We start from the raw sequence: 27,343 nt of genomic DNA on the forward strand, positions 1-27,343 counted from the left end.
AGCAGTGAGTAGTTACATGTAAGCAGCTTTGAAGAGCCACATTAAAATCCAGCCATGTAGGGTCTGTAAATAAATGGTTCATCACTTGACTTAATTTTTTACCTGTGTTTTCAACCTACATCAGTAATCAAACCAGCAAGACACTGCTCCTACACTGCGAAGAACAAGCTCTGACTGGCCACCCAGGCTGACGTGCGTACATCACCCAGATCTTTAAGCATATTCACTTATTAATAGAGAACAAAATATTTCAAAGAAGAGGGTGGAATCCTAAGAGTCTTCCCTTCTTCACCATGAAAATTTAATCACAAGCAATTTCGCTCATTCTCCTTGCTGAAAATACACCAAAAAGCCTCTTGGCTTGACAGGGGTAGGAAACTCTGGGCGCCCAGGAGGATCAGGTGAGGTGAGATAGTGAAGACATCCAGTGCAATTTCAAGCTCTGAGCTCAACTTGACAAGATGGGATTTTCATGTGGTTCTCTGCATTGTGATCACTGTGGGTTACACAGCAGTGGAAAGTCAACACCAGCATCAGTGGTGTCTTGACAAATCTGCCCAGTGTTTTGCCTGTAAGTCCTGAATAAGGGATGGTTCATTATGCACAAGTCCTTGTGCAGCAGTGATGATCATGCAAATCCCCTGTTGTTCACTTTGAGGTGCCTTTAAACTAAAGTCCCGACACTTTGCTATATTAAAAATAAGGGGTCCTCCTCTGTTTGCAATGAAAACATTGGCATTTTGATTTCAGACTGGCTGCTGATGTCAATGGAAGCTAAATTCTAGCATTTTACTTTGTTGAGTATTTTCTATTTAAGCAGAACATATAGAGATATGGATATGTGTACACTTAAACACATATATGCACCCACATACACATGTCTAGAGCTACTGCTAAGCTTGAAGAGGTTTCGTAATGTTGTACCAGGTAAGGCTGTCAACCATCATTACAGGGCAATAAAGAGTGATAAATAAAAGGACCCTGCCGAAATACCATCTGGCAGGTAAGATGATGTCTCCCTTGAAGTTTTAGCAAAGCAACATCTGCAGACACACACACACATAGCCTAAGGGTCAGACAACAGGACAGGCTCACAAGCTCACACATTCCTACCAGTGTAACCTCACTGGCATTTCACTGATGTCATTTTTCCTAATACCCAAACTGTGCACATTAGGAATGACTGCAACTTGTTTTGCTAATAAGAGGGAAGCAGGGCTCTTTTTTCAACAAAGAACTATTCTTAAATCACATTGCTCTTTAAACACTAGCACTTCATCCTAAGTTTCTGATTAAAACTTTTTGTTAGAGAAGGCCAGACTTATCAGAAGATGCTGGCTTTATCCATCACAGTGGGTATTATCCTTCCCAGGTGCAGTGCACGGTGTTGTGCAGCTCCTACATATCACAACAGCCTATGTATGATGTCTTTGCTTTTTTCTGTAGTTAGAGGGAGCATCCACAGGCATCTTATCTGGGAAGGGCTTCAGTGAATGCTGAAGGGATCCAGTGATGTTCTGGCTGTGTGCAATGACTGCAGAAACACTCCCTGGCCTCAGAAACCGAAAGAGAAGCGAATGCTCAAGTGAAGATAAAGTCATGTTCTTTGGAGGCAGGGAAGGAAACACAATTTGATACTTGCTGCAGATACCTTGAGGCTTCCAGCTCTTGTAGGAAATGGAGGGAAGAAGGGATGGTGGATATTTACAGCCTTATTTCTCAGAGTTTTTAGAAAAGATCCTCTGCTGATCTAACCTAGGGGGTGGCTTTCACTTGAGTGGAGCTATCCCGAGCTGAGGGTTTGTCCCATACTGTGTGTTTATCACTTAACACCAGGAAAAAAAAACTTCTCTAAATTTTTTCCTTCCAAGCAACTCAGTCAGAGGGAAAATCTCCTTTCCTTCTGTTACCAGAAAACTCACTCCTCCTGATATCTCCCCTGCACTCCCTGCTTTCACAGAGGATCACTTGACTGAGCCCTGCAGTGAAACACTACCCTTGATCCACAGCAAACCAAGGCTTTTCTGGCTCAAGAAGGGCAGGGCTGCACAGCCCAAGTCTGTTCCCTCTTACAGTGCTCAAAGAGCTAAGCAGTAGCAGGAAGTGGAAGTCAGGCTTGGGTGCTGGGAGGACCCTTCAGCATGTGAGGCTTTTTGAAAGCTCATGGTGGGCTGGGCTGAGGTGGGAAACCCAGAACCAGGGCCATATGCTTGAAGTGAGACTATTCAGGACTCCTGCACAGAGAGATGAGAAACAACAGATCCAAGCACTTATCTTTCCAGGTAGAGAAGGCATGAAATAACTTCAGGTGCCTGGCAATGCCTGTAGCCTTAAGTAGCTGAAAGGATGATAAACATGGATTTGCTTTGGCTTCCCCCTTACCTTCACCACGGTCACCATGCCCTCGTTGGTGACGGGGTCTGTCCGGATGGTGAAGTGGCCGGAGGGGTCCCCGCTGATGATGCGGTAGATGGCATTCCAGTTGGGGGAGTGAGGCTGGTCCCGGTCCATCACCGTCAGATTTGCCACCACAACCTCCACTCTGTTCTCAGGAACCTCTCCTGAATACTGCAAATAAAAGACAGGAGTGGTCACAGTGGGAGCTTTCTATCCATCCTTGTGGCTACCTCCCTTCTCCCCTATGTCACCAGGCTGACTGGAAAACCTGTCCTGTGGAGAGGGGTATAGGTAATGAGCAACACATCTCTTTCTCACATCCCTTTTTTCTGGTCTTCCTATTTTTTTTTAACTGTGAATACTTTCCTGAACCCTTCAAAGCCTAGTTTCACCTCTCAGCCCTGCTATCACACGGTCACTGCACAAGCTTCAGCAAATGCTCCAAGGAAGGAAACAAAAAAGTGTTCTTGATATACTCATTCAGTTATAGCAATGAGAGAGTTAATTGTCAACAGCAGGGGAAAATGGCAGACTAAAATGTCTAAATTTTTTAGGATGACTATGTCCCTTTATCCCAAGGTATTTTGCCTCACTCAGATTTCAGTGATGGCATTTTATTGCTTCTTCAGTGATTTTACTTCATTTTCCTTCTTTCTTGCCTTTGATTTGATTTTGTCTCATTATTTGAAGTGTTTCTTGTGATTTTGCCACAGCCTTTCCTGGTGCTTAATTCTCTCATTTAGCACTGATTTTTATGGAGCATGTCCTGTTCAAGCATATCCTGATACATTAGCTGCATTCTTTCCTGCTTTCCAGTCCCTGATTTATCACACGGCTGATCAGGGATCCTGGCCTGTGAATACTTCCAGTGTTTGGGGCTCAAAAGCTGCCAGTAAGACACATTCCCAAATTTTCAACTGTCCTCATCTCTCAGCATTGCCTTTTAGCAGCACTTGCAAATCAACACTCTGATTGGCATATGGCAAATTAAACACTGGGGAAATGCTGGGAGCGGCTGGCTCGGAGTCTGTAACCGAAATCCTGGCCCCAAACTGCAGGAGTAGAGCACTTCTAAAATCTGGCCTTTGGTGTGCACAAATGCCAGGTTGTGTAAATGATAATAAATCATTCCTTTGTTAGCACAAGAGTCTGTTTCCCCTGTAACCCATCTCCATCCATTGGCATCTTCCACTTACCGATGCCTATATTTAGTATATATTATTTCACCACTGACAGGAAAAATATTCAATCTGCCTTATGCTAATGTAAATTTAAATTTGCCCTTTAGTGGTATCCTGAATGGCATCTTGCCCTCTTTTCTATTATGCACCTGTCCTAAACAAGTTTTCATTAGTGAATGCAGATGGCATCTCTTTCCAGCCATGCCGAGTGGTGGGGAAGAACAGTGGGAAGCTGCAGGATAATTCTAATTCCAGTACCTGCTACAGCTCTTCTTTTCTCTTTATTTCCCATGATTTCACTTGTTCTTTACCTGTTCTCTTGCCCAGTTCGGAGTCTCTGTGGCACACAGCTTAAGCACAGGAAATATATGGAAATTTATCAAAAGCCTCTTGAAACATCCATTAGATTATGTCATATGTACATTCTATTATCAACCTTGTCTGAAACCCGCTCCGAAGAACTGAAGGAGATTAGTTAAACAGGATTGTATCTCCCTGAATCCACACTAGTTACTGCCCATTACATTAAATTAATGTTGTGGCATGGCTGCAATGACAAGCTGATGAGCTCCCAATCTCTTTTAGGAGGTGGCTGCACTGATGACAACATAGTATCGTACTGTAATTCCAAAGGAATTAAGCAATTTGTGAAACCACCTCAAATCTTTGACCCAGCATCTGTTTTATGCCCTGCAGAATTAACTCACCAAGAGTAAGCCACCGGGTGTATTTAAGATTTTTAAGAGGGCCAGTCCTACAGGCTGCTGAACACCTTTAGCAGGTCATAGCCCAGGTGCTGCCAACGAGTTTGGGTTACATGGAAAAGTCCCCCACAATCACCAACAGATTTTACAGCAGCTTCTCTAAGAGCCATCACAGCACCTCTTTTCAGCCCATAGTTATGAAGCTTATGCGACATATTTTAAAATATGAGGTATATTAAAAATCATAAATACACAAGCACGTGCCAATATAAAGCCTGGAGGAAGATCACAACAGCCTATAGAGGTTTTCCATTAGGGTAAATACCACAGTGCTCACTATATACTGGGCAATCCAGGAGTTCAGCCAGTTGTTGACCTCTGTTAGGTATAGTTAGGAAATTATCAGTCCTAAGCAGCATTTAGACTGGACATGGCCTATTATGCTTACAAAGCAAAGTATTTTTCTGATGAGAACAGAGCATCTTCACTGGAATTAATGGAGCCATTCATAACTATTCAGGGTGAGAAGGAAATCTTGGAGAGATGTGCTATGAAGAACAGAACAATTTTCATCAGCTACCAATAAGCAGCTACTGGGAATTCAAAGCTGATCCTGAATTTCCTCTTTCTCACACTCCTCCACAACTATTATTACAGGTAAATGCTGTAATGTGTATTGTCCACAATTGTCTTTACCTTTAATGAAATTAAGTAATGACAGTAAATTACACCTGCTAAAGGAAGGATGGCAGCACAAAGCTACCCACACTTCTTTAATGTCATTCCCTCCCTACCCTGGAGTAATTCAGGATAATGAACATCTTTCACTATGCTGCTTTCCAGCATTCCCTCTGCTGTAAGTTCTCTTTCATAAGATTACAATTGATTTTCAAATAAAGAGAAGCATATCTATTTAAACAAGGTAAAACAATGGGCAACGGAGGAGCTGCTGGAGTAAACACAAGATTGATAAAGCAGTGCTTGACCTGTACCTGTAGCATTTACTCATATTCTCCTGTATGTAATTTAGCTTCACTTTCAATGGTTGCATTTGAAGTCCTTAATTTCCAGAGTGCTTTCTAAAGACCATTCACCAGGATTTCTATGGCTGATTGTTACACACTTCGCTTCCCTTCTCAGATAAGGATTTGTTCTGAAACTGGCATGTTCTAAAATCCTTACATTCTGTAGGATCTTTTTTCCTCCCCTCCTATAAAAGCCTGTGCTGGCAAAAGCCCTTCTCCCACTCCTCTGGATTTGGGCTGTCTGAAGTCATGTCTTGCTGAAAAGGCAATAATTCATTCTGATTTTTGGTCTGGTACTAAAATTGGTTAATCCCAAAGTTTGTCTTTCATCTCACTCGGACCAGACAGCACATAAACACACAGACAAATATTCTGCAGGAGAAAGGGATTGACATGGGGGACAAATGATGAATTCACACCATGACTTGACTTTGTGCAATAAATCTGGAGTCTGGTCCGTGAAGCCACGCACAGCCGAGTAAAACCAATTAGCTCACTGCAGCCACTCCCAGGGAGATGTGGAATTGAGACAGATGAATATAAAGATTATTATTCAGGTTTCCCTCTAAAGGGGATTCCTTTTTTCCATTGTTCTTACTTTTTTTTTTTTTCTCCCTAGCTGGTTTTCCTGAAAAGCTGTGAATTGTTCACACGAATGTCTGCAGAAAAGATCTTTCTGTCGTCTCCAAAATTCGCTAATGATGACGCAACATTTGTTCCAGGCAGCAGTAGTTTATGAAGGCAGAATTGCCTGGAGAAAAGTGTTTCATGACCTATAGCTATGGATTAACGCAGAAGAATAAGGGCATCTCAGTCCTCTTATTAGACTTTGAGCCCTTCCCCTGACAGCTCTGACTGCTGCTAAATGCTGAATCTTCTCTCTGGGTCCCTTAGGCTGAGAGAAACCGAAATGAGAGTGAAGGAGTGCATGTGTGCACGTGGTGGTGGGGAGTCCCATCCCTCCCCAGTTTCTGCTCCCAGCACTCAGAGGGCTACACTTGCCCACACAAACTGTGGGAGCTGCACCCAGCCTGAATACAACCCACACCTCCTCCTGCTTCAGGGCATCCACCCAACCCCCTGCTGGCACCTCAGCCAAGGGTTTACCTTTTCCGCATGATATTTAACAAAGATGCTTGAATAGAAGGCAAATTAATAAACAACTGCGGTCTGGTTGCAGCAATCTGTGTAAAATGGGAAAAAAAAAAGTGATGAAAATCTCCTAATAAATCATTAATTGTGATGTGCCTGCCCAGCCGCAGCACGGAAATAAGCAAATGCCATCCTAATTGATTGCTTCTTATTCCATCTTTATAGGCCTGCATTTTTTACTGTGGGGGTTGAATAAGCCCAGAGGTGTAAAAAACCTCTAGATTGTACTCTGTGTATCTGCCAACTTGATATTTAGATCAATAATCCTCTTTCCCCCCCCCCCCACTACTCCTACTACTGGTAATTTAGCTTTTCTTCCTAGCAGCCTAATTGCTGTTTTCTTAAGCCTTACTATCAATTCTCTGACCTTTAATTTCCAATATTGTTTGCTGTACGGATCACTGTGCTGGGGCTGCAAGTTATCCCAGCCCCTCTGCACCGTGTGGGTCAGACTTGGCTCTGAGATGCTGTGACAGTCGAACAGGGACTGCCAGGTTCCCCCTCCACTGTTGCCAGTGTGCAGCAGAGACCAAAAGCTCTCTGAAATCTCCACAAAACCTCTGTGAAGTCAACCTTATTTTGCAAATCAGGTCTTGAGATGCTCATTTTTTGTTTTATTAAATGACTACTCACTCTGGTGAGGTCTTGAGTGACGACCACCGATGTCCTCAGTCCTTTTTGAGGCTGATCTGCACTATACCAGCCAACAGCCCCTCTGTGAGCTTCTTTCCTGCTGTTTTTTCAGGCTCATGGCCACAACATCCCCTGCACTGCAGCATCCCTGCTTCAGTTTCACGTCCACTTGGATCTACTCCACGGTCCAACCATGTATGTATTCATACTACAGACTAGTTGTATGCCATGTGGCAAACACTTCCCAAAACGTGATCTACAAAGCCCAAGGTGCTCTTGCCAGCTTACAGCTTTGCTCTGCTGGTACAAGGCCCAGCTGTCACAGTGCTCATTCAGAAAGGAGCTGCTCGGGCTGCAGGCACCGGCTCATGGCAGTGGGGCAGGAGCCAGCCTCCCCCAGCCAAGCCAAGGGAAGAGGAGGACAACAAGCTCACCAGCTTTTAAAGGATGCTTTGGAAGTTCTGCCTTTGTCTTCAGCAGTTTTTGTTATTAAAACACCTCGCCTGCTTGCAAAGGAGCCCTCTCTGCTCTGTGCATGGTGTGGTGGGACCAGGGCACCCACTTGCTCACAGGGAGCTTGTACAGGAACCCTGAGTGATGTTTGTGCTGGTTTTGCTGCTGCTGGGTGAGTCTGACCAACAACAGCAAGCCCAAAATTTGGCACTTCTGAAGCTGATTTCATGATGGAGTACAGCCACCCTCCATCGTGTTCCTGAGGCAGGTGACAGCCACTGGCTTTATGCTTTGCCTTTACTGCTGTGTCTTTTTCAAAATTTCAAGTGATGACTGATTTTGGATTAATATACAAGTTATACTCTTTGAATATGAAGACAAAGCAGGAACAGAGGAGAATAAAGTAATACCCTCTCTTTCAGAAGCAGCAAAAGAAAACCCTCTCACTTCAGACTCTGGTGTGAGGAAGGAACGTGCAGGTTTCACCTTGGTTCAAAGACTCTTGGAGTACCTGCCAGGAGTTCAGAGCACATAATAGTAAAAGGATATTAAAAAAAAAAAAAAAAAGAAGTTTGCATGTCTGACAATGAGCACTGATTTTTTTTTTCATTATCAGATGTTACATTCTTGTGACAGTATGAAAAGATGCCACCAAAATGATGACACAAGACACCATTCTGCTGCAAGATAACCATTTCCAGATAAATATATCCTAAGAAACGAGGTTCAAAGTTTGCATAGAAATTTAGATATTTTATAAAAATGCATTACAACACAAAGAAGCTTTTTACAATGTTCATATGAAAGGTTTAAAAAGAGATTAAAATTATGTCCTTGGGAAGGCATATAGCCTTGTCAAGTAAAAAAATTCCACATTAACCCCATGTAGGAAAGTTGTACTTTATCTGTATTTCAAAGGCTATAAAGAACCACTTTAATCAACCTACTTGACTTTGGGGACTTGCACATCTCACTGAAACTTGTGAAATCTGCCATAGTGTGGTTTCCAGAACACAAAGCCTTTAATCCGTAAACCGACACTCTTGTACATTCAAATCCTGATACTATCTCCTTGTTAGGAACTAAAATTGTGAATTTATCCAAAATGGGATCTCATCTCATCTAAATGATGTAGCCTTTGCAACAGTGACCTTTAACAGTGGTTATACTCAACAATGAAAGATTTTATGTCAGGAGCCAGTGGAAACAGTATACGTTAAAATTCTGATCTGATAGCACAGCCTTTTATTTTCCAGTTTTAGACAAGGATCCTTTGAACATTTCATTTGCTCTCTTGTCTAACATACCTTTGTTTCTTGCCTACAGAATGAACAGCAGGAAAAGGTGGCTGATACTTTTCTGCAGACTATTTGATTGTCAGGTGTAATTAGTAATGCTCTCTTTTAAATAGAGACACAGATTTTAAAGCAGCTGGAACTGCCTACAAAGCCTCATTCTTAAAAAAGCCCTTATATACATACATTTCTATAACAGAACATTTTTGCACAGATACATCATGGCTTTACAGTGGTTGACAGCCCTATGCTTCTCTTCAGCTGCAGATGCAAAGGCTAAAGTGAATTGCCTGTCTCCTGAGGCAGTTGCAGAATGGGCTGGAGCTGTGCTCTGTGCTGGGGCAGGATCCTCAGAACATCATTAATTCATGTGTTACTTGATAAATCCATTAGGTCAGCCTGGCTTAGTCTATTGATCTCCCCAGTGCATTGTCACATAGCCCTGTGATCCTCACTGAGCTCCCGAGATGGAAAAGCTCCTGGATGGGAAGGTTGGCAGAGAACTGTGTGCTGGGATGAGCTGGATCACCAGCACAACTCTTCACCAGCTCTGCACCTGAACAGGTTTGTGTGGCTGGGGAAAAGCAGACCAAAAGAACAACCAGCTGGGAAGCTCCACCACCTCAAAGGATACGCTGACCTCAAACTGCCAAGGCACTGCCAGCACCCTGTACACCCTGTGCACGGCAGGGAGAGCTTTCCAATGCAGAGGCTGTCCCCCTCACCCTTACTCTCTAAAATAACCATTTTCCTCAAAAGGGGATGAAATTCATTCATTTGTTGCCATACCAAGCCTCACATTTCCTTTCTTCAAACTGCAAAGCAGCAAAGAACCGCTCTGTTTTAAACAAAACTTTGAAAACACATTTCTCCTGATTTACATGTAAACCAGAGCAACAAAGACTGTGAGACAGAGCTCAGCTCCTAAGAGAGCAAAATGTGCTCCACAGGCCTGGCTTTGTATTTCTTGGTGAAATGTGTAGAGAATAGGATGTTTCAGTTCAGGCACCTGTAATAAAGTTTCATAAAGAAGGGCCTTAAGCTGATAAGTCCGGTTTAGGATTTTCTTATTAACTGCCCATTCCTCATAATGAGTTTTTAATTTAATTTTTTCAGATTTTAAGGCATATAAAAGCTGCTCATGTACCACTGGGATCTGAAGACTGGTATTTGGGAAGGGGAGAATTTTAAGAGTACTGAAAAGGAATTTTTATGTACACTATAATTCTAGTATGGAGATTTTTAACAAGTTTCCTTCTCAGTCTGTCTGCACAATGACTCCTCCTCAGACCTCCTCTGCACTGCAAGTGGAATCTCTGTTGTTTCCAGATAAGAATTAGCACAAAGGGGGATTTTTTTTTTTTAAGTGAGTAAATTGGAATTCCACAATCAGGCAACAAGTCAAACCCACAAGTCTGGCCATAAACAGGGTTCCTGACTGGACAAGCATCCTTGTAGGAGAAAGCTACTGAAGCAGATATTCTATTCTAAAAGTGTGGTTTATTCTGTGGTTTAAAGACATGATCTTCTGTGCTGGTGCCACAATGAACAATTTTTTATGTCCCTACTGATGCTTAAAATGTAACAGCAATGCCTGCCAGTGGTGTGAGAGCTTCCACCCACAGGAGATCTGTTTGCCAGGGTTCCATGGGAAGGGGTGGAGTCCCTAAAACCTCAGAATCACAGAATGGTTTAAAGGTCACCTCGTCCAACCCTCTGCCATGAGCAGGGACACCTTCAACGAGTTGAGAATCTGGCATTCCAGAGAAATGCCTGCTTGCCTGTTTATAGTAACTCAGAGCACCCAAAAGACTATATTAAATGCTGTGTAATTCATCAGACTTGCCATGAAAAAGAAACTTCTTAATGAAATTTTGTTTACAACATTTCCTGTGGAATGGAGCAGAAAGATGTAGTGAGAAATGGGAAGATATTGGTCAGTGAAAAGATAGAGTCATTATATACATGTAAGTTTAGGTAAGAAAACAACATTATTTCTTCTCTGTTATTTTTTAGCAATTAAAACTTGTTATTGCACTAAGCTGAACAGTATGAAAAACTCTTCCATGTTCAAGAAAACTATGTGAAACCTTTCAGCCATTCTCTCTGATTTTAACTCTGGCTGTTGTCTGCATTCTGACCCTTTCTTCTACAACTGGGAAGTGTTAAGACATCCTGGACAGTTAGAAATATTTGATAAGAGAGAACTCACAGCACTACCAAATACTTTGCTAAATCTCCTTTTTCTTTCCCCCCCAGCATGTCACTAAAGATTTCATAAGTGAAATGTGCTTAATGAAATTCCAGATATATATCCTCTTAAAATGACATGCCTCAGAAGCAACTGGTTTTTTAAGGCAACAAAATACTGAAGAATTAAAACCCTGCCTACCCAAGGAAGTTAACCAACCTGAGGAGGGGATTTATTCCAGTGCTTTACAATAGAGGAGTTACAGAATGTATTTAAATTTCTCAGCCTTGCATCAGTGCCTGAGATGGTGTGTATTTTTAAGATAATGAAATAATCCACCACAAATGGGTATTTGCCTGGGACATCTGGCAGATGTGGAGATGGAACTGCCAGAGCTGTGTGGATGTGCAGCCTAACCAGGGACCTCCTAGATGTCTACATTCAGGAGGAGGATCTGGATATCTAACTAATATCCAAAAGCAGAAAATCTAGAAGAAACCAACAAAATTTGAGAAAAATGCTACAGGTGGATAGATAAATGTCGGACAAGAAACATGGTATGGGAAGATATGTGATACAGGAGCATCAATGTCTGATTTCTCCTTGAAATTTTAGCTTGACTGACACCCCAGAGATGATGGGAACAGTGTCTAATCCACACACACACATCTGGTGGTGGAGACCACACCGATTTCCACTGGAGCACATCACAGAGTGAGAGTTCTCTGATGACATTTCCTTTGACTACAGAGATTCTGTCAGTGACACCAGTCTGTGTCACACACGTATCACACCTCCCCTGGGACCCCCCTCTCACTGGACAATTCCTCCACAGCACTATGGGAAGCACAGGGTGGGGGTGTGGTCTCCAGCTTCCCCCTCCAGATATCCCGAACAGATTAAACAGGGAAGGAGGAGGAGGAGAGAAGTCCCTGCTAAATGAGACATTGCATCAGAAGACAGCACTGCCAGATGCTGCAAATGAGCCAGTCCCTGACAAATGGGACACGACAAGTGATGGCTGATGGGTGCTGTGGTTCCCCACGGGCCGGGGGTGGCCATGCCAGGGTACATTGGTACACAGGCACATTGTCTGTGCTTAGATAATATTAACCTGACTGCACAAAGCAGCAGGTTAGAAACCCAAATGTCGAAAGGAGCTGTTACATATCACCACGATGCTGCTGATGGATGTGCATGTGCTGCTCAGCCCTGTGAATGACAGCTCCTGAACGCTCTGTAAGGACAGCAGAGCACCGTGTACGCTGGAGGTGCACAGATGCATGAAGTACATGGGTACAGAGGCTGTGCTGTTACTCCTGGATATCAAGGACATGAGCAGCACTGTGGGCTCTGCCTCCCGTGTGGAGCTGCAGCTCTGGCTGAGATTGCTCTCCCCGGCATCGAGGGCAGGTTGAATCATTCTTGATTTTACACCAAGTAGTACATGTGTCCAATCTGAAGGAGGCCAATAGAGTATTTTTTTTTTATATCTCCCCCCCTTTCTTTTTTTGTGACAGAAAATTGAAATCCGTAATGAAACTATCGTTCCCATTTTTTTTTTAATCACTGGTCTTCGGCAATTTTAAACTCTGAGGTCTGAAAAATTCATTACTACTAACTTCCATCAAGGGTGTTCCTGAAACCAAAATTACTTAATCAACTCAATTTAGCTTCTTGTGTAGACCTAATTCAGAAAAACTTTATCTTCTTGAATTGTTATTGCAATTAATTTCCCCCCCTTCTTATTCTGCAGCAGACGACATTTCAGTAATTAGATATTTTATAAAAATGAGTTATTCATTCAGAATAGCTTCACTTTTATATTTGATTAATCATATTACCACCGAGGTCTGGGTTTTGTCTCCAAGGAAAGTTTAATGACCTCATTTTAATCCTTCTTTTAACCACCAGGCAGGTATCAATGAAGAGAAATAAAATTATCTTTTTTTTTTCTTTTTATCTGCTTTTTTTTCGCAATCTCAAGATTACATTTGATGCTTTTTCTGTGTGACTGACCCATTTACAAGGAAGAATCTAGCTGATTCCAATTAGGTTCAGGACAGAATCAGGCTAAACAGAGCCTTGAACTGTGCCTTAATAACTAATGCTCAGTGTAATGGAGAGGAACCAGAACTGCTTTACCATGTGGCAGCTAGTTTAAAGAACTGTACATGATTAATTTGGTGATAATTTGAAAATGAATGTGCTGAAAGGAAATAAACAAAACAAAAGCCACTGCAAATTTAGGGTTTGATTAATAGGGTCTATTAAGAAGAGACTTCTATCAAGGAGATGACATTTTTTTATATCAATGCATATGTACCCACACAATGTAATGGAATAATTCATATAAACCACAATTTATCTGGAAGTAGAGACTTGGATATGATTGATGACTGTTTGCCTTACATCAGCATCTGTCTATGCTTTGGATCCAGCTATATGCACATCTATATTTGCGTATTTATACATATACATCTCTGTATCTCTATCCATTTTGCAGACTACACTAAGCAGTCTCAAAGGTATTTCATCCTTTCTGTCATATCTTACACTGATGTAAAGGCATAACAGACATCACAGAAGAGGCTGATGCTTTTTTCATTAAGACATGAGGAATTATTGTTTTCTCATAAAGCGAGAAATATCTTTCATTTCAGATGAAAGAGGTGATAAAATAAAGCACAAAAGTTGAGTATCCACAAGAGAGTACAAAGTGTGTCTTGTGTTCCATAGCACTGCACTGAAAGAGACCTTCAGGCACCTGAAGATGTTGTGCCTGGGAAAGCTCACAGGGAATCTGCACTCTGAGCTGGGGATCATCCTCATTCTTTAACAGCATTAAACTGTGTAGACATCACACTTCCTAAGCTCCATTGGACAGGCTTTGCATTGAGGTAGGATCCATCTCCAAAGGTCAGTTTGACTCGAAAGGCAGGTCAAGATGTAAATAATTTCTATCAGGACCTACATACTTTTCTAACCACAGTTAACCTGCCTATCTGCAGTGGCAAAGCCCCTGGAATTATTGCAGTGAGTCCTGCACAAGGCTGAGACAGGATGAGAAGAATGAATATTGTTTCTGCTTGTGCTGTTTGTTACTGCTACCTCTTGACCTAACATCCTTAATCTAATTCATTGTTCATGGCAAAGGTTTTCATCAGGACCTGCAACAAGAGGCAGAAAGCCCATTTCAATTTAGAAACACTGGGCTCTTATTTAGAAAAACTAGACTGATTTGTAGTTTTTAAGACTTCACCAACTATATATTTAATGGAAATGCATACAGAATTAGGTAGATGCTCATGTACCCAAATGCTACTGGACATATTCAATTCACTTGAAGACAATAATTATTTCAGTTAGATGATGACAGCTCTGTAACAGCCCAAGCTTTGCTGGGCAGTTTGGCTGAGCCTCGTTTTGATTGGAAAACTGTAAGTGAACACAGTCATCTGGGATTTTCTATGAAAGCACAATTGATTTTTAACAATAATGCCTGTCTGCAGGACTGTACAGAACTCCTGGTTTGTCTTCAGCTGTGAAGCAACACAGTCCTGTACATCCTCTCACCCTAGTATTCGGTCTTTCCCCTTGCCAGCTCTGACCTGTGCAATCAACTTGATTTCTGCCTCTTGTGACAACTGCTGCTAAATTATGCCACAGGCACAGTTTTTATGATTTAAAAATACTGTAGGATCCAGGCTAAGCTATGTTCAAATGTCATTATAGAAGTTCTGAATGGCATGGGTGTAGTGGTGGGGACCACGAGATCTGAATGGGCAAGTCCATACGCAACTTTAGACTATACACTGGCAAATCAGCTACACAGTGCTCAAGATTTAAGCCACTGATCTTTTCCAGGGTCTAGGAATGGGGAGGAGGCAGACAGACACGTGCCAAGGTCCTGTCAGATAGCTAGCTACCCACTTTCACTAGTTTTTCCTGGATCAGTCTGGTGAGGTCTCTTTTTAGGAAGCCCTTCCTTGGCAGGCATCCTGATCCAATTTTCTGTCTGCAGGAAATCCCACTGACATCCCATTCCTGCTGGGTTCTCCCTTCACAGTGTAAGATTAATTTGTAAAACATGAGCATGCATGTAAAAGGGATGTCTCATAACACTCACATGTGCCCAATGCTTCCGGATACCTCTGCCTATAAATGTGTTTAGGAAACCCCAAGGCAGCTGACATGGATTCTGATTTTGGTTTCCTGCGACCATTAAACATTTCCTCAAAGCAGATGTATTTACATCTTTTCATCACAGTAATTTGGAAGTTACAATCTTTCAGCCTGAAGGAAAAGCTGCTACTTTGCTATTTTGGAACTCACTGTCAAAAACAGAGCTCAGCAGGATTCGACTCAGGGGGCTGGAGCCCAGGTAAAGCATTCATCCCAAGCTTTGCTACTTGCAAAAAACCCCACACTTTTACAGTTCACATCAGCTATTTCTACAGCTCTGAGCAGTGCTGCATCATAGGTCGATGCACAGCCATGCTCTGTCCTCAAATAAACACTGAGCATAAGAACAAACACACACAGAACAAGGAATACAATTTTGGATTATGCCTGTTTGTTTTTCCACAGTTTTGGCAAGTTCACAGAGCAGGAGGCAAAGGGAGCTCTACACCATGGCTGTGAAAAAGGAAATACTAGTGCTCTAGTTCAAGGCACTGAAACTGGATTACTATATCCAAACTGGGTCAGAAGAAAGGAAACTGAGCAGAGCGTGGAGCACAGCAGGGTTAGCAAGATAACCAGGGAATGGGAAGCTGTAAAGTAAAAGGGTTTGGAGGATCTTGGCTTGTTTTGCTTCACAAAATGATGCACATTAGTAAATCAGGGTGGAGAGGGGAGAGAAAATGGGAAGAAAACAACAAATTGGAAGAAGGAAGAACTATTTCTGGTAAAGAACAAGACCAGCATGGCAGTGAAGCTCTAAGAACATGCTTCCCTCTCCAATTCCAAAGCACTTCTCAGAGTGGGCTCATTAGCATCTCCCATTGTACTCAGAGAAACCAGGATACCTGCACAGACAAAGGTCAGACATTTTTGGCAGTGTGGTGCCAAAACTAAAAAGTCCTTTTAACTTGCATTTTTCTGTGTACTTTTGTTCAGGAAGTGCTGAGCTCTCCACTGCAGATTCCATTGCTGCCTGATGCAGCCCAGCATGAGCCAGGTTACAACCTTGATGTCACTGCCGCAGCCAGAGATGGGTCTGGGCTGACAATAATAATTAAATTGGCCAGTTAAAAAGTGCCTAGAACTGCTTTTCCTGATGTACTTGCAACAAGGACTTGTTCCTCCACTGGTTAGCCAAGTCCACATTGTAACCAGAGTACCCTCACCCAGCAACACATCCCCTCCTGCTCCAGCACAGCATCTCTGAATACAGGTTACTCTGTACCAGCTTCTCTGCTTTGAGTTCAGCCAGTCTTTGGCCAGATGGCCTTTGCCAGGCCAGTAAGAGCCACCACTGCCCGGGCACTTTGAGCTGGGAAGCCTGATAGTCCAGTCCTAAACCTTTGCAGCTATTCCTAACTGGAGTCAGTGTCAGGATCAGCCAGCAAGGCAGCGCAGCGGGGAAGGGAATGCGGTCCTAGAGCTGCCTCTTTAAAACAGACTCCACTGGATTCAGCTTTGGAAGAGGAGATTCTCAAAGCAGTGCCAAAGGGCAAATTTTAAAGTAGCTTTAAATAAGACCTCCTAAGGCTCAGGAGCTTAAAGAACTTGAATAGCCCAGTTTCTTTTTTTTCCTTTCTTTCCACATCATCCCCCTCTCCCTCCTTTTTTTTTTTTTTTTTTTTTGTTTAAGGAGAGGTTGATTGCCAGCCAGGCAGGTTTTCCCAAGAATCCACAAGCTCAAGCAATCATGAGCACTTTAGCCCTGTGAAATAATATTTCCTTTACACGGGCTACTATTAAAACAAGTTCTGCACAGTAGGCAAATTTAAAATAACTTTTAATTAACATTTCAGACACAGAAGTCTGATCATGCAAATTCATCTGCGTCTCCTCTCTGCGCCTGATTGTTCCTGATTGAATAAGATAAAAATAGACTTTGTATGAGTCAAGTGTAGGCACGGATTTCTTTCACTTCTCCTCCCCTCTGATTATGCATTTTCTTAGATAAAGTGGAAATCCTTGGATGGTTATTAACAGTATCATAGGTCAGACTGGAAGGGGCATCCTGCCTGAGAGGAGTTAAAGATTTCACTGGAATTAAAGGCGTTCCTTCCGTGAGCAAAAAAGATGCTTCAGTCTCACGTAAAACCTCACCTGAGACTATCCAGCATTGTTCTGTCTCAGTTGACTTTTAATCTCCAAGATACCAACACTAATTTCATTGCACCCCCTGTATCTGAGGTGAGCATCTGGCCAGAGGCTATGGATCTATATTAATATGGAAAAAACACGACTCACTTGCACACAGGAGATAAATATTTGAAGGGAGGCTGGGGAATTTCCACATAATTAAGACATGTCAGAGGACATGACCCTGTTATGAGTACAAGGGACTCTGGATAAGGGAGGGCACACTGATACCTTTATCTTGTAACAGCAATGAAGCCAGTTTCCCAGTAAAACTTCCTGCAAAGCCTTTGTAACACAGTCCAGCTAAAATGTCAATATTTTACACCAGCTGATGATTTGCCAGATACAAAACCCACCAAAAATGAATGAGCACAGCTAACCACTCTCTAAAAGCCATGAAAAACTTGGGCATGGAAGATGTGGAGTTGGTGTTACCTCTGCTCTCTGGCAGAGGGAAGAACTGTCTCCCTTCATTTATTTTTGCAAGCAACAATGCCACATGAAGAATGCAACACAATGAGCAGGTTGAAGTCCCTTAGCTGGCCAGAAGAGCATTCCCTGGGTCACAGCCCTGCACTAAATCATTGAAATTGCCCCAAACAGCTGCCTGTAATGTTTATTGCATTTCAGGGGATGTGTCACTTCTGGTATCTCTAATGAGACACTTCCCCACTGTTGGCTGCTCTCTGATGCTTCTCAGCTCAGGCAGGTAGCACTGCAGATCAAGAAAACATTCATCATCACAAAAAACAGAGCTGGAAAGGACTAGGGGAGGTGCCTCAACTCCCACTGTGCCCCAGAGCCTCACAGCTTGATGCAGGAAGTCCTGGTCATAACTATGAGGACTGGCCATGACTCCTGCTGATGGAGACTGGACTTGGAGTTAACAGCAGACCTGAGTTCAAAATTGTTTCATCCAGAGACTGTGATTTCCTCCCTCCCATATAATTTCAGAATCCTTTGTATGGGAAGGTGGGGCTGCTTCTTCCCCTGCTGTTTTACAGGACCCTCCCCAGCCTTTCAGGTGATGGACCAAAGGGTGTGACACCCACAGCGATCCATTTTCACAGAAGCACCCAAGCATTTTGGAGTTTTACTGGAGTATCTTCATTCTGTGCCTTTACAGATCTTCTGTGTGATTTTATTGCTCTTTTTCCACTTCTCACCTAGCACTACATTTTGATGACAGCCCATTAGGTATTTTGGATGCCTGCAGGTCACCCACTCCAGTGGATGTGTCCTTTTGGCATATCTATGCCTGTCTGAACTTCCACATGGTCCATACACTCAGTCCCTTCCCCCCTGCACTGTGTGCTCGACTACAGACGTGACCTGACTTTCTCGGCCACTGCAGTGGCTGTTTTCTTCTCTCCCATCCCGTTGTTAAATTTTACACAGCAACATTAATTCCTGCTGCTGAATACATGAGCTGTGACACCAGCATGGTGCAGTGTCCTCCTGAGCTACATTCCTATCCAGAAACGATTAAGTTTAAAACCACCCTGGCTGAATGACAGGTAATTTAGGAGCGCTATAGGGTGGGCCTTTGTATCTGTCTGGGATGAATGCAGTTCCTGAGTTCCCCTCATCTGGCAGTTTTCCAAGAGCAAGCCACACTTTCAGTTATTCAGCTTATTTTGTTTTTAAAACAGCATCTCAATACAAGTATTTAAAATAAAAATACACAGTATCTCTCCAAACAGCCCACAGACTTAAAAGAGACCATGGGCTTCCTTACCCTCCAAGGAGCTGTAGATTTCCTGGAAAGCAATTTTTGCTACTTTTTTAGAGGTGTTAAAATGCAGATCAGACTATTTGAGGACAGCAAGGAGATTCAGCTGAGGTTTAAAGAGACTGATCATCCTGATGCTGTTCTCTCTGCCAGTAAGGGAAAAACCATATTATACTTTCATGCTCACACGGAATTCATCCTGACTATACCCAGGAGTATATCAAAGATATTTGTTGCCATAGAATCAGAAAGTATTATTGTAAAACACCCTTGGTTTTCAAATCTTCATAAAGAAGTCCCATGTGCTACTGTGTAAAGCCCTTTGGCCCTTACAAAACTCTTTCTTCAGTGATTGAAATTAGAGAAATAATGGTACACATCAACTCTGCTTAGAGCAAGAGCAGCATTTTCTAATCCATTTACCACAATTCTATGGGTAATTCTCTTGATGGTTTTTATTCCTTCTAGGTTTAACACACATCGAGACATTAAATACTCAGAATTCACCTGGAAGCAAATTTCCATTATCCCACCTTCCAGCAGATTCAGCTTTGGAAAGTGTTTTGGAAAGCCATTAAAATATGCCACATCTGGAGGGACGCTGCCCTCCCGAAGGCACTCATGCTCATGCAACTAACCCTGACACAGCTCATCCCACTCCCAAAACCTCACCTTCCAACTTGCATCTGGAGACGAGGACCAGGCAACCTGGGTCATCTGAACAACCTGTGCTGAAGTGATGTGGCCACTAGATGTCATTCCTTTTTCACTCAAATGGAGGGTAAAGAAGAATTTACCTGGCAGAATAAGGTCCCCACCAAACACTAAGGAGCTGTGGGCCCCTCTTCTGCTGTGGTGCGAGGTCCCACGGCCCCACAGACGCAAATTTCTCTATGAGTGGCAGCTTTCCAGAGAGAACAACCCTGTCCTGACAGGAGAAAGGACCACACAGCCCATGACCTGTGCCAGATTTTTATGGCTCTTCATAACTGTATGTATCATCCTGAAGGAGATCTTGAATTACAACTTTACAGCACAAAGCATGGTGTATTCACAATGGATAGAAAGCACACATGTGGTGTTACACCCACCCTGCCCTCGCTGGAGCAGCAGCACAGCCTGCAGATTGATGCCCAGACCTGAAAACATGCTGGGTGCCCGTATTACTGTGACTCAGGGGGAATTCAGTGCCTTTCTTCTTCTGAGAATCCAGGTCCAAGTCACTTGGTCAGAAAATGCTGGCACTGTTTGGGAGCTGAGCAGCCCAGCTCCTGATGTTGATGGGAGGGAAGGACTCAGACTCCACAGCTGGCATGGAACTAATCTGGGTCCACGAGGGTATAAAGTGGGCTCTCCATGATCTCCTTGAGCTCTGCTACATATTTGCAGTTTGTAAGGGTATCACTAAGGGGAAACTTTGGTACTACATTAATAAATATTTAGAGACCCTTTAAGATGTAATGAAAATTCAGAATAATATAAATAATAAAATCATTCCTCAAAGGATGCTCAGTGGCTTGAGCACAATGCAGTTAGACTTTCTGTATTTGTAAAGATTTGGTGCTCATTTAAGATACATCATTTAGTGCTCCTTGTTGACCCTCATATGAATACAGATGGGGGATGCACAAGGATTTCTCATTTTATTAGCATCTAGACCTCTGCACTGCTCTGTGATTTCTAAAATTACTATGCACATTTCAGATGTTCTACATCTATGGATTATTAAGGCTGGAATGAACTAGACCATATCATTTCACCTTTCAATCCTTGATTTTTACAGTAAACAGCACTAAAAATTTGTCATCTGCATCTCTTTACTTTTTTCCCCTTGCCTCCCAGTAATATCTTGGAGCACATGAGAACAGAATAGAGAAAGAACTGTGCTAATATAAGTAAAATCTTTAACTGATTGAGACCAGATGTACTGAAGAATGTCTACACATTTACTGCCAGCACACACAAATACATCTGTTAGAGCTATCAGGGAAATACAAATTTCACCAGTTACCTTTTACCATTTAGAGCACTTACTGCCTCCTTGAAATCATATCCCAGCTATAAACCCAAAATACCTCCTACTGCTAGGTTCTCACTCATAAGTACTAATAACTCTGATATGTCTACAGCCAGTTGCTGAGAAACAACTGCATCCTCTTCAGTGCAATCAGACATGGTCTGTTTGCCACGTTATTTCAGCTCCTTTAGCTCCTCAGAGAAATCGGTCACCCAACAGTTTTGCTGGTTCATGAATAAATCTTCTTTTCCTTTTCCCTTTTTTCCTCCTTTTCCCCCACTGAAAGACTTTGTTCCACAGTCATCCACCAAAGTTCCTCCTATCTGCCCAAACCAGCTAAGAGAGACAGTGGGTATCAACATCCATGAACTACAAACACACTGTGTGTCCGTGTGTCCCCGTGCCGATGGATTGATACTTACAGTGCTGGTGGTGAATTCAGGGGGGTTGTCATTCACATCTGTCACTGTAATGATCGCTGTTGCCGTGTTTGAGAGACCATAGTTAAGATTTCCTTCCATATCTGTGGCTTGAACAATGACTATATACTGCTGAACTTTCTGGAAAAAAAAAAAAAGAAAGAAAGAAAAGGAAAAGATGAGAAAAAAAACCGTGTCCTGTAAAATGCCTTGGTTTATTTTCCATATACAAGTGTGATCTTTAAGCAGACTCTAAAGAGATAATTGCATTAAAAATGTTGGCAAAAAAAAAAGGCAGATAAAATTTTCTATCACATTAGAAAGGATTTTTGCATATATTGGTGGACATCACCTGCTTTATGGGTAAATAAAAAAATCTTATGGGGGAAATTCCTTGCTTGAAACTCAAGTGTTTATTAATTTTTAAGCATTTCACCAACATTAGTCTCTCTCTTCTGAAAACCAGTAAAAGTTTTGTGCATATGTTCTCACTGAAAACATTGCTAAGAACATTATACCCCCAAAACTGACATCAATATTGCCTGGTGGCCTTTCAGCTTGTTCTGCTCAGTTTGATGCCCACAAAGCATTTTGATACTTTAAATGTTCTCCATGTTTCAATCCTTAACACAATCTCAGCAAATAAGGAGAATTTAAGTCCAGTATGGAAGAAAAAAATAATTCAATGCAACAAACAGAAGTTCAGTGGAACTTATTTAAATTCCTGAGCATCCCCTACAACAAGGCTCTCAAAGAAAAAAGCTTCACAGAGCCAGCCATAAAAATCACACAGTGAAGTTCTAAAAGATGCTGTACGTCAATGCAACTGGAAAATAAACCTGAATAAAACAGGAGAGGCCATCTGATCTTGCATGTGGATACATCTCCCTGGGATGTCTCTTTACTGTCTGCACTGAGAAAAGTCTCCTAATCTGTAAAACTGTCCTTAACAATGAATTTTCATCTGGATCTGTAGAATTTACCATTGATCTCAATGTGTGTCTTGCTCACAGAGCACTTTACAGGCAGACAGGAAAGCAAAGCTCCTCTCCTGAATTATGGGCAAAGGGATGTGCCGAGAAACAGGGAGGGATCCAGCCAAAACCAAAAGGTGTGTAAACCAAGTGGAGGCACAACTTTATGCAGGAAAAGCTTTTTGTAAAGTCAAGTGGAGGGACTTTGATGCAAGAAGAGACCAGCCACGTGCTGGACTGCTCCTGCTCTCAGAACACAGCTGGGGTACTCGGGGCTGCTCCCTCCAGGTGCCCACGCTATGGGTGTGTGTAAAATGTCAGATGTCCTCTGGAATTTCAAAGGGCAAGAATTAGGTCAATTAGGTCTCTCTATTCCCATGCAAACATTCGCAAAGTGCTGTAATTGGCTCAATTTTTTAATTCTTCTGAGTTGCCAGAATAAGAGATCTGAATTTCAGCTTTATCTTGATTTCAGGACTTTTAATTGACCTGCTAAATTGACATGGCATCACACTCAGGGATCCATCAGCACCTTGCAACTGGAATATATTATGGAAATGCACTTTCATTATCTCTTCCTACCTTGTATAATAAAACATGAGGGAGAAACTATTGTTAGCCCTTGTTTTGCCTCATGCAAGAAGGTGCTGTTCATTACTCCATTTGTAAAGCACCGGCTAAGGCTGAAATGTCCTTATTAGTGAATGTAATTTCTATTTCATATTTAGCTTTTCCTTCCTTATTCTCCCTTATAGACAACTTGGGAGGTTGATGGAAGTATTCCCTAACAGGCCAAATACTTGTGAGCCAAATTAGGTTTAAACCATATAACAGAGGAAGATATTTAAAAAAATAGCAGCAATCAGGTTTCACACAAATTAGAAAAACAGGCTGGAGGCCCACATGAGAGACTCATTTCAACAGTGCATTTAAATGGAAAAGCCACCTCTAATGTTCCTGGCTGCAGTGAGAGAGACCCCAGACTGCTTCTGACCTGACAGGGTGGCTGTCACAGGTTATTGTCAAAGCCTCAGTCCTTTGGCAGCAACTGCAGGAAAAGTTCCTTCTTTTCTATCAGCTGAGAGTGTGATGGAACAGCTCCCATCAGCAAGGGCTTCTTACCCTGGCATATCACCATTTTTCCATGTGTCTCCCAGGTCCTGCTCCCACATGTGCCCACCACTGAGCCCCCAGCGAGGGCATGGCAAAGGCAGCTCTGTTTGTGTCAAAAGCACTTCTAAAACCTGCGACTGTGTTATGCAAACTTCAGTCTGAACTCTGAGAATACACCACAGATCTTGGGTAAGGTCACACTCCGTCTGCACAGCACTTACTCATCCTGGGACCAGCCTGCACAACTCCCACCCCCTCCAGATCATTTCAGCTGCTCAAACAGCACTTCCCTCAGAAAATGAATCCTCTCAAGAGATGGCAAGGAAGTAGAAAGTCTCATTTAAGAGTTTGGTTTACTTCTCCATTTTGCTGCTTATTAAATTACACACAGTGATGACATGTGCGTGTGTGTACTCACAGACCTCAGATTTACAACAGAGTTGTTTTATTTAACAAAATGCTATTCACTGAGCTCTGTAGCACAGTGTTAATAAAAAACCCCACATAAATCCAGAACACCGGATTAAAGAAGTTTAAAAGCCAGATGATATCAATCAGATCATACAACAGCAAAAAAAAAAAAGGAAAATTACAGGAATTTAGTAATGTGCAAATGTACCAGTCACAAAGAGCTGGTGTAGAAGGATGGGAAGAGGGGAAGGATGGCAAAGGAGCACAGCACTTGTGCAGCAAGTGCAGGGAGTCCAAGCCTGGTGAGAAAATGTGAGGAATTACAGCAGATCTCAAATGGATGGAGTGATCAGGTAGGACCAGGATGGGAGTGCACACGCTGGAGATGGGAGCTGCATCCCAGGATACCAGAGGCAGCTGCAGCCATCAGGTAACACAGCAGAAGTGAGCTGCTGGTGGAATCTCAGAGATATCACCAAAGTTGCACTGATTTCCCTCAGCTGAAGACAGAACTACTGTGTTTAGAGCAAAAGTGGAATCTGACATGGAGTATGGCCTTGGTTGGTACACAAATGTTGTAAAAAACTCAGACATAAGAAACCACAGAAACATTTAGGGTGGAAAACACCTTTAAGATCATTGAGTCCAGCCATGAAGCCAACACTGCTAAGTCCACCAAATGGAAATAGTCTGAGATCTGCCAAGCCTTCAGGCTCATGGTTGCCATCCACATCCAGTTCCATCCGAAAGGCTCCAGCACTGTGGATATATAAGGGTGCTCCTTTCAAGTACCTAGTTTCAGTTTATAACTAATTCAATCTCCAGTGAGATTGGCCCCAGCAGATAACAAATTACTGATTTTTTTGTTTTTCTGTAGCTAATCTTTTTGCTTTTGTGCATTAAGCTGATTTTATTGAACTATTCAATCAATTTCAATTTCAGCATGTCCTTCCAATTTGTCACATCATCTCCAGGGGCATCTTAGTTTGTTGTCCTAATAGCATTATTATTGTTACGACTATTAAAAAAAAAAAAAGGCAGCCTCATGCCCCTGAGCACGAGAGACATTTTCTTGATGGCATTTTGGTAATACAGAATAATTCTCCCATTCTCTTTCTTTACAAAAATGACATTTTAAACAGCGCAGGGCAGAAACTACAGCATAGAGGTAAACCAAAATGGTCGTAACATTTGCTATATGTTTGCTCTGATAGTGATGCTGTGGAACTAAGGAAATGAGACTCTGCCCCAAGGGGGTCTAGACTAAACCCCCCTGAAGCCTGTAGGAGGTCCTGTGGTCAGTATTTTTAATAAATCTAACAAATCTTCATGCTACAGCAAAGTAAATGTGCTGCTTCTACTTAAGCCAAGGACAAAAAAGACCTCATCTTGATAAGTGCAGAGCTTTTAGTCTGACCTAAAAACTAAGAAGGGCTCTTGAAGGAAAAATTATGAAGGAAGGAATAATTAAAGGAACTGTGGCAGATCTAATCTATCTGCTCTTCTGTCAATCATCTGATACAGTGCCTCAAAGAAATACATCAGCTAAACTAGAGAGGATGGGAATTAGTTGAAGAAATTGGTTAAGCTGGTTAATAGGAAGTTGGTCAAGGGCTCAGTTAAAAAGGTATCAGTGCCCTGTACAGGAGGAATGACAGCTTGGAAAAAGGGTAACCTGACAATTAGGTGACAGAAACAAGATGTGATTTAATAGCACAAAATACAGGATAATGCAGCAAGGGACCAATAACAAAACTTTTCTGGAAGTTGATTTATTGGACATGGGAGAGGAGAACTATCCCCATGCCCCACCAGCTCCCTGCTGCCGAGCAAGACACAAACGCTGTCGGCAAACTCACTGTGTGCAGTATCAGCACTGCAGATATGGCACTCCTAAATCCTTGTGCCAAGCACTGGGGGCTCATCGGGATGCTGGGAGCAATCCAAGCCCTTCTACTCGCTGCTGAGCAACCCGGATCCAACCAGGTGCTGGCAGTGAAGAGCCCATCACCGGAGAAGAGCCCAGAAGAGCTTTGCTTGTTTAGTCTAGCAAAATGAAGGCTGATAGCAGATATGATTACTGTCTATAAATACATCAGGAGGATAAACACTAGGAAGGCAAAGAAGCAATTTAAACTAAAGGACAATGTTGACACAAGAACAAATGGGTATAAACTGGCCACGAATAAATTTAGGCTGGAAATTAGTAGGTCCTTCACCACTAAAGGAGTGAGATGCTGGAGCAATCTAATACGGAGTCTGGGGAGCAAAAACATTCAATAGAATGTATTAAATTAAGGCTAAAATCCTTTTGGTCTAGGTAGATATTATGACAAACTGAGCTAAAGCAGAAGGCAGATCTCTCAGCATTCTCTGCATACAAACAACTTTCTAGAAAGAAAAAGAAGAAAACCCTTTTCAGTCTAAATACCACAGAATGTCTGTGTGAAAATGGTTTAAGACCCAGCACCGACTGCTACCACCGAACCAGCCCACTCCATTGGCACACACAAAGGAACAGGTGCCCTAAACAAAATTACAGCTATTGCAAGTGGCTCTTCCCATCAAGACAGAGTCTGGCATGAGAGGCACCGGCTCAAATCCCAGCTGAGCAGAGCATGGTCTTGCTGAGAGAGGTTCTAAACAAAAATAAATCATGTTCAGAGACAGAGTTTAAAAGAACAAAGTATTTTAAAATGACGTCCTAGTAACGAAGGGCTACCTGTGATCCCAATTTTCCAATGCACATGCAGAGTGTTTGAGAAATATGGCTATTCCTGGTTTACACATGCAATTATTATACATCACACATGAGCTGGGTAGCTGTGTATAACAAAGTCCAGAAATGTGGTAATTATGTGATTATATTAATCTGCATTATGGACAAGGGGTTTGCAAAATTAGGACCTACATTTTCAAAGCTCTGTACAAATATTGTCCAATTAATTACCACTTCCTGAGAAATGTATGACTAGCTAATTTTAGCATCACGTCTGGTAAAGCAAATAAGGGTACCAGGATGTAGCATGTATTAGTAGGAACCTACTGGTGAAGGAGACAGAAAATCTAAATCCTATTTCCTCCCATGGCTATCCTCACATCTTCTTTTTATCTATGCGTTTTTTCATGTTCCCTTAATTGTGCAATACTGATGAGAAGAATATGAGATGTTCTTCTGGTTTGTTTTCAGAATAATTTCTTTGCATGGTAGTGAAGTCTTGATGTTCACTTTTTTGGGTACCAGACAGTTGATGGTGAACATACCATTAATAAATACTGCACCAGAGCCAGGAAAGCCAATTTAAAAACAAATAAACAAACTCCCCCA

The 27,343-nt window shown here is 42.3% G+C and overlaps 1 protein-coding gene across 2 annotated transcripts in view; it reads right to left on the reverse strand.

Annotated features, from left to right (window-relative positions):
* CDH4 (cadherin 4) overlaps positions 1–27,343 on the reverse strand; it is a 431,501-nt gene that overhangs the window by 25,809 nt on the left and 378,349 nt on the right. For both annotated transcript variants that reach the window (XM_064674093.1, XM_064674094.1), the window contains 2 exons: positions 21,521–21,658; positions 2,383–2,568 (listed from right to left, as the gene is read on the reverse strand). In XM_064674093.1, the coding sequence (XP_064530163.1) occupies positions 2,383–2,568; positions 21,521–21,658 (324 nt within the window). The remainder of the gene's footprint in view (positions 1–2,382; positions 2,569–21,520; positions 21,659–27,343) is intronic.

This window comes from Pseudopipra pipra, chromosome 17 (assembly GCF_036250125.1).
Source record: "Pseudopipra pipra isolate bDixPip1 chromosome 17, bDixPip1.hap1, whole genome shotgun sequence".
Taxonomy (NCBI): domain Eukaryota; kingdom Metazoa; phylum Chordata; class Aves; order Passeriformes; family Pipridae; genus Pseudopipra; species Pseudopipra pipra.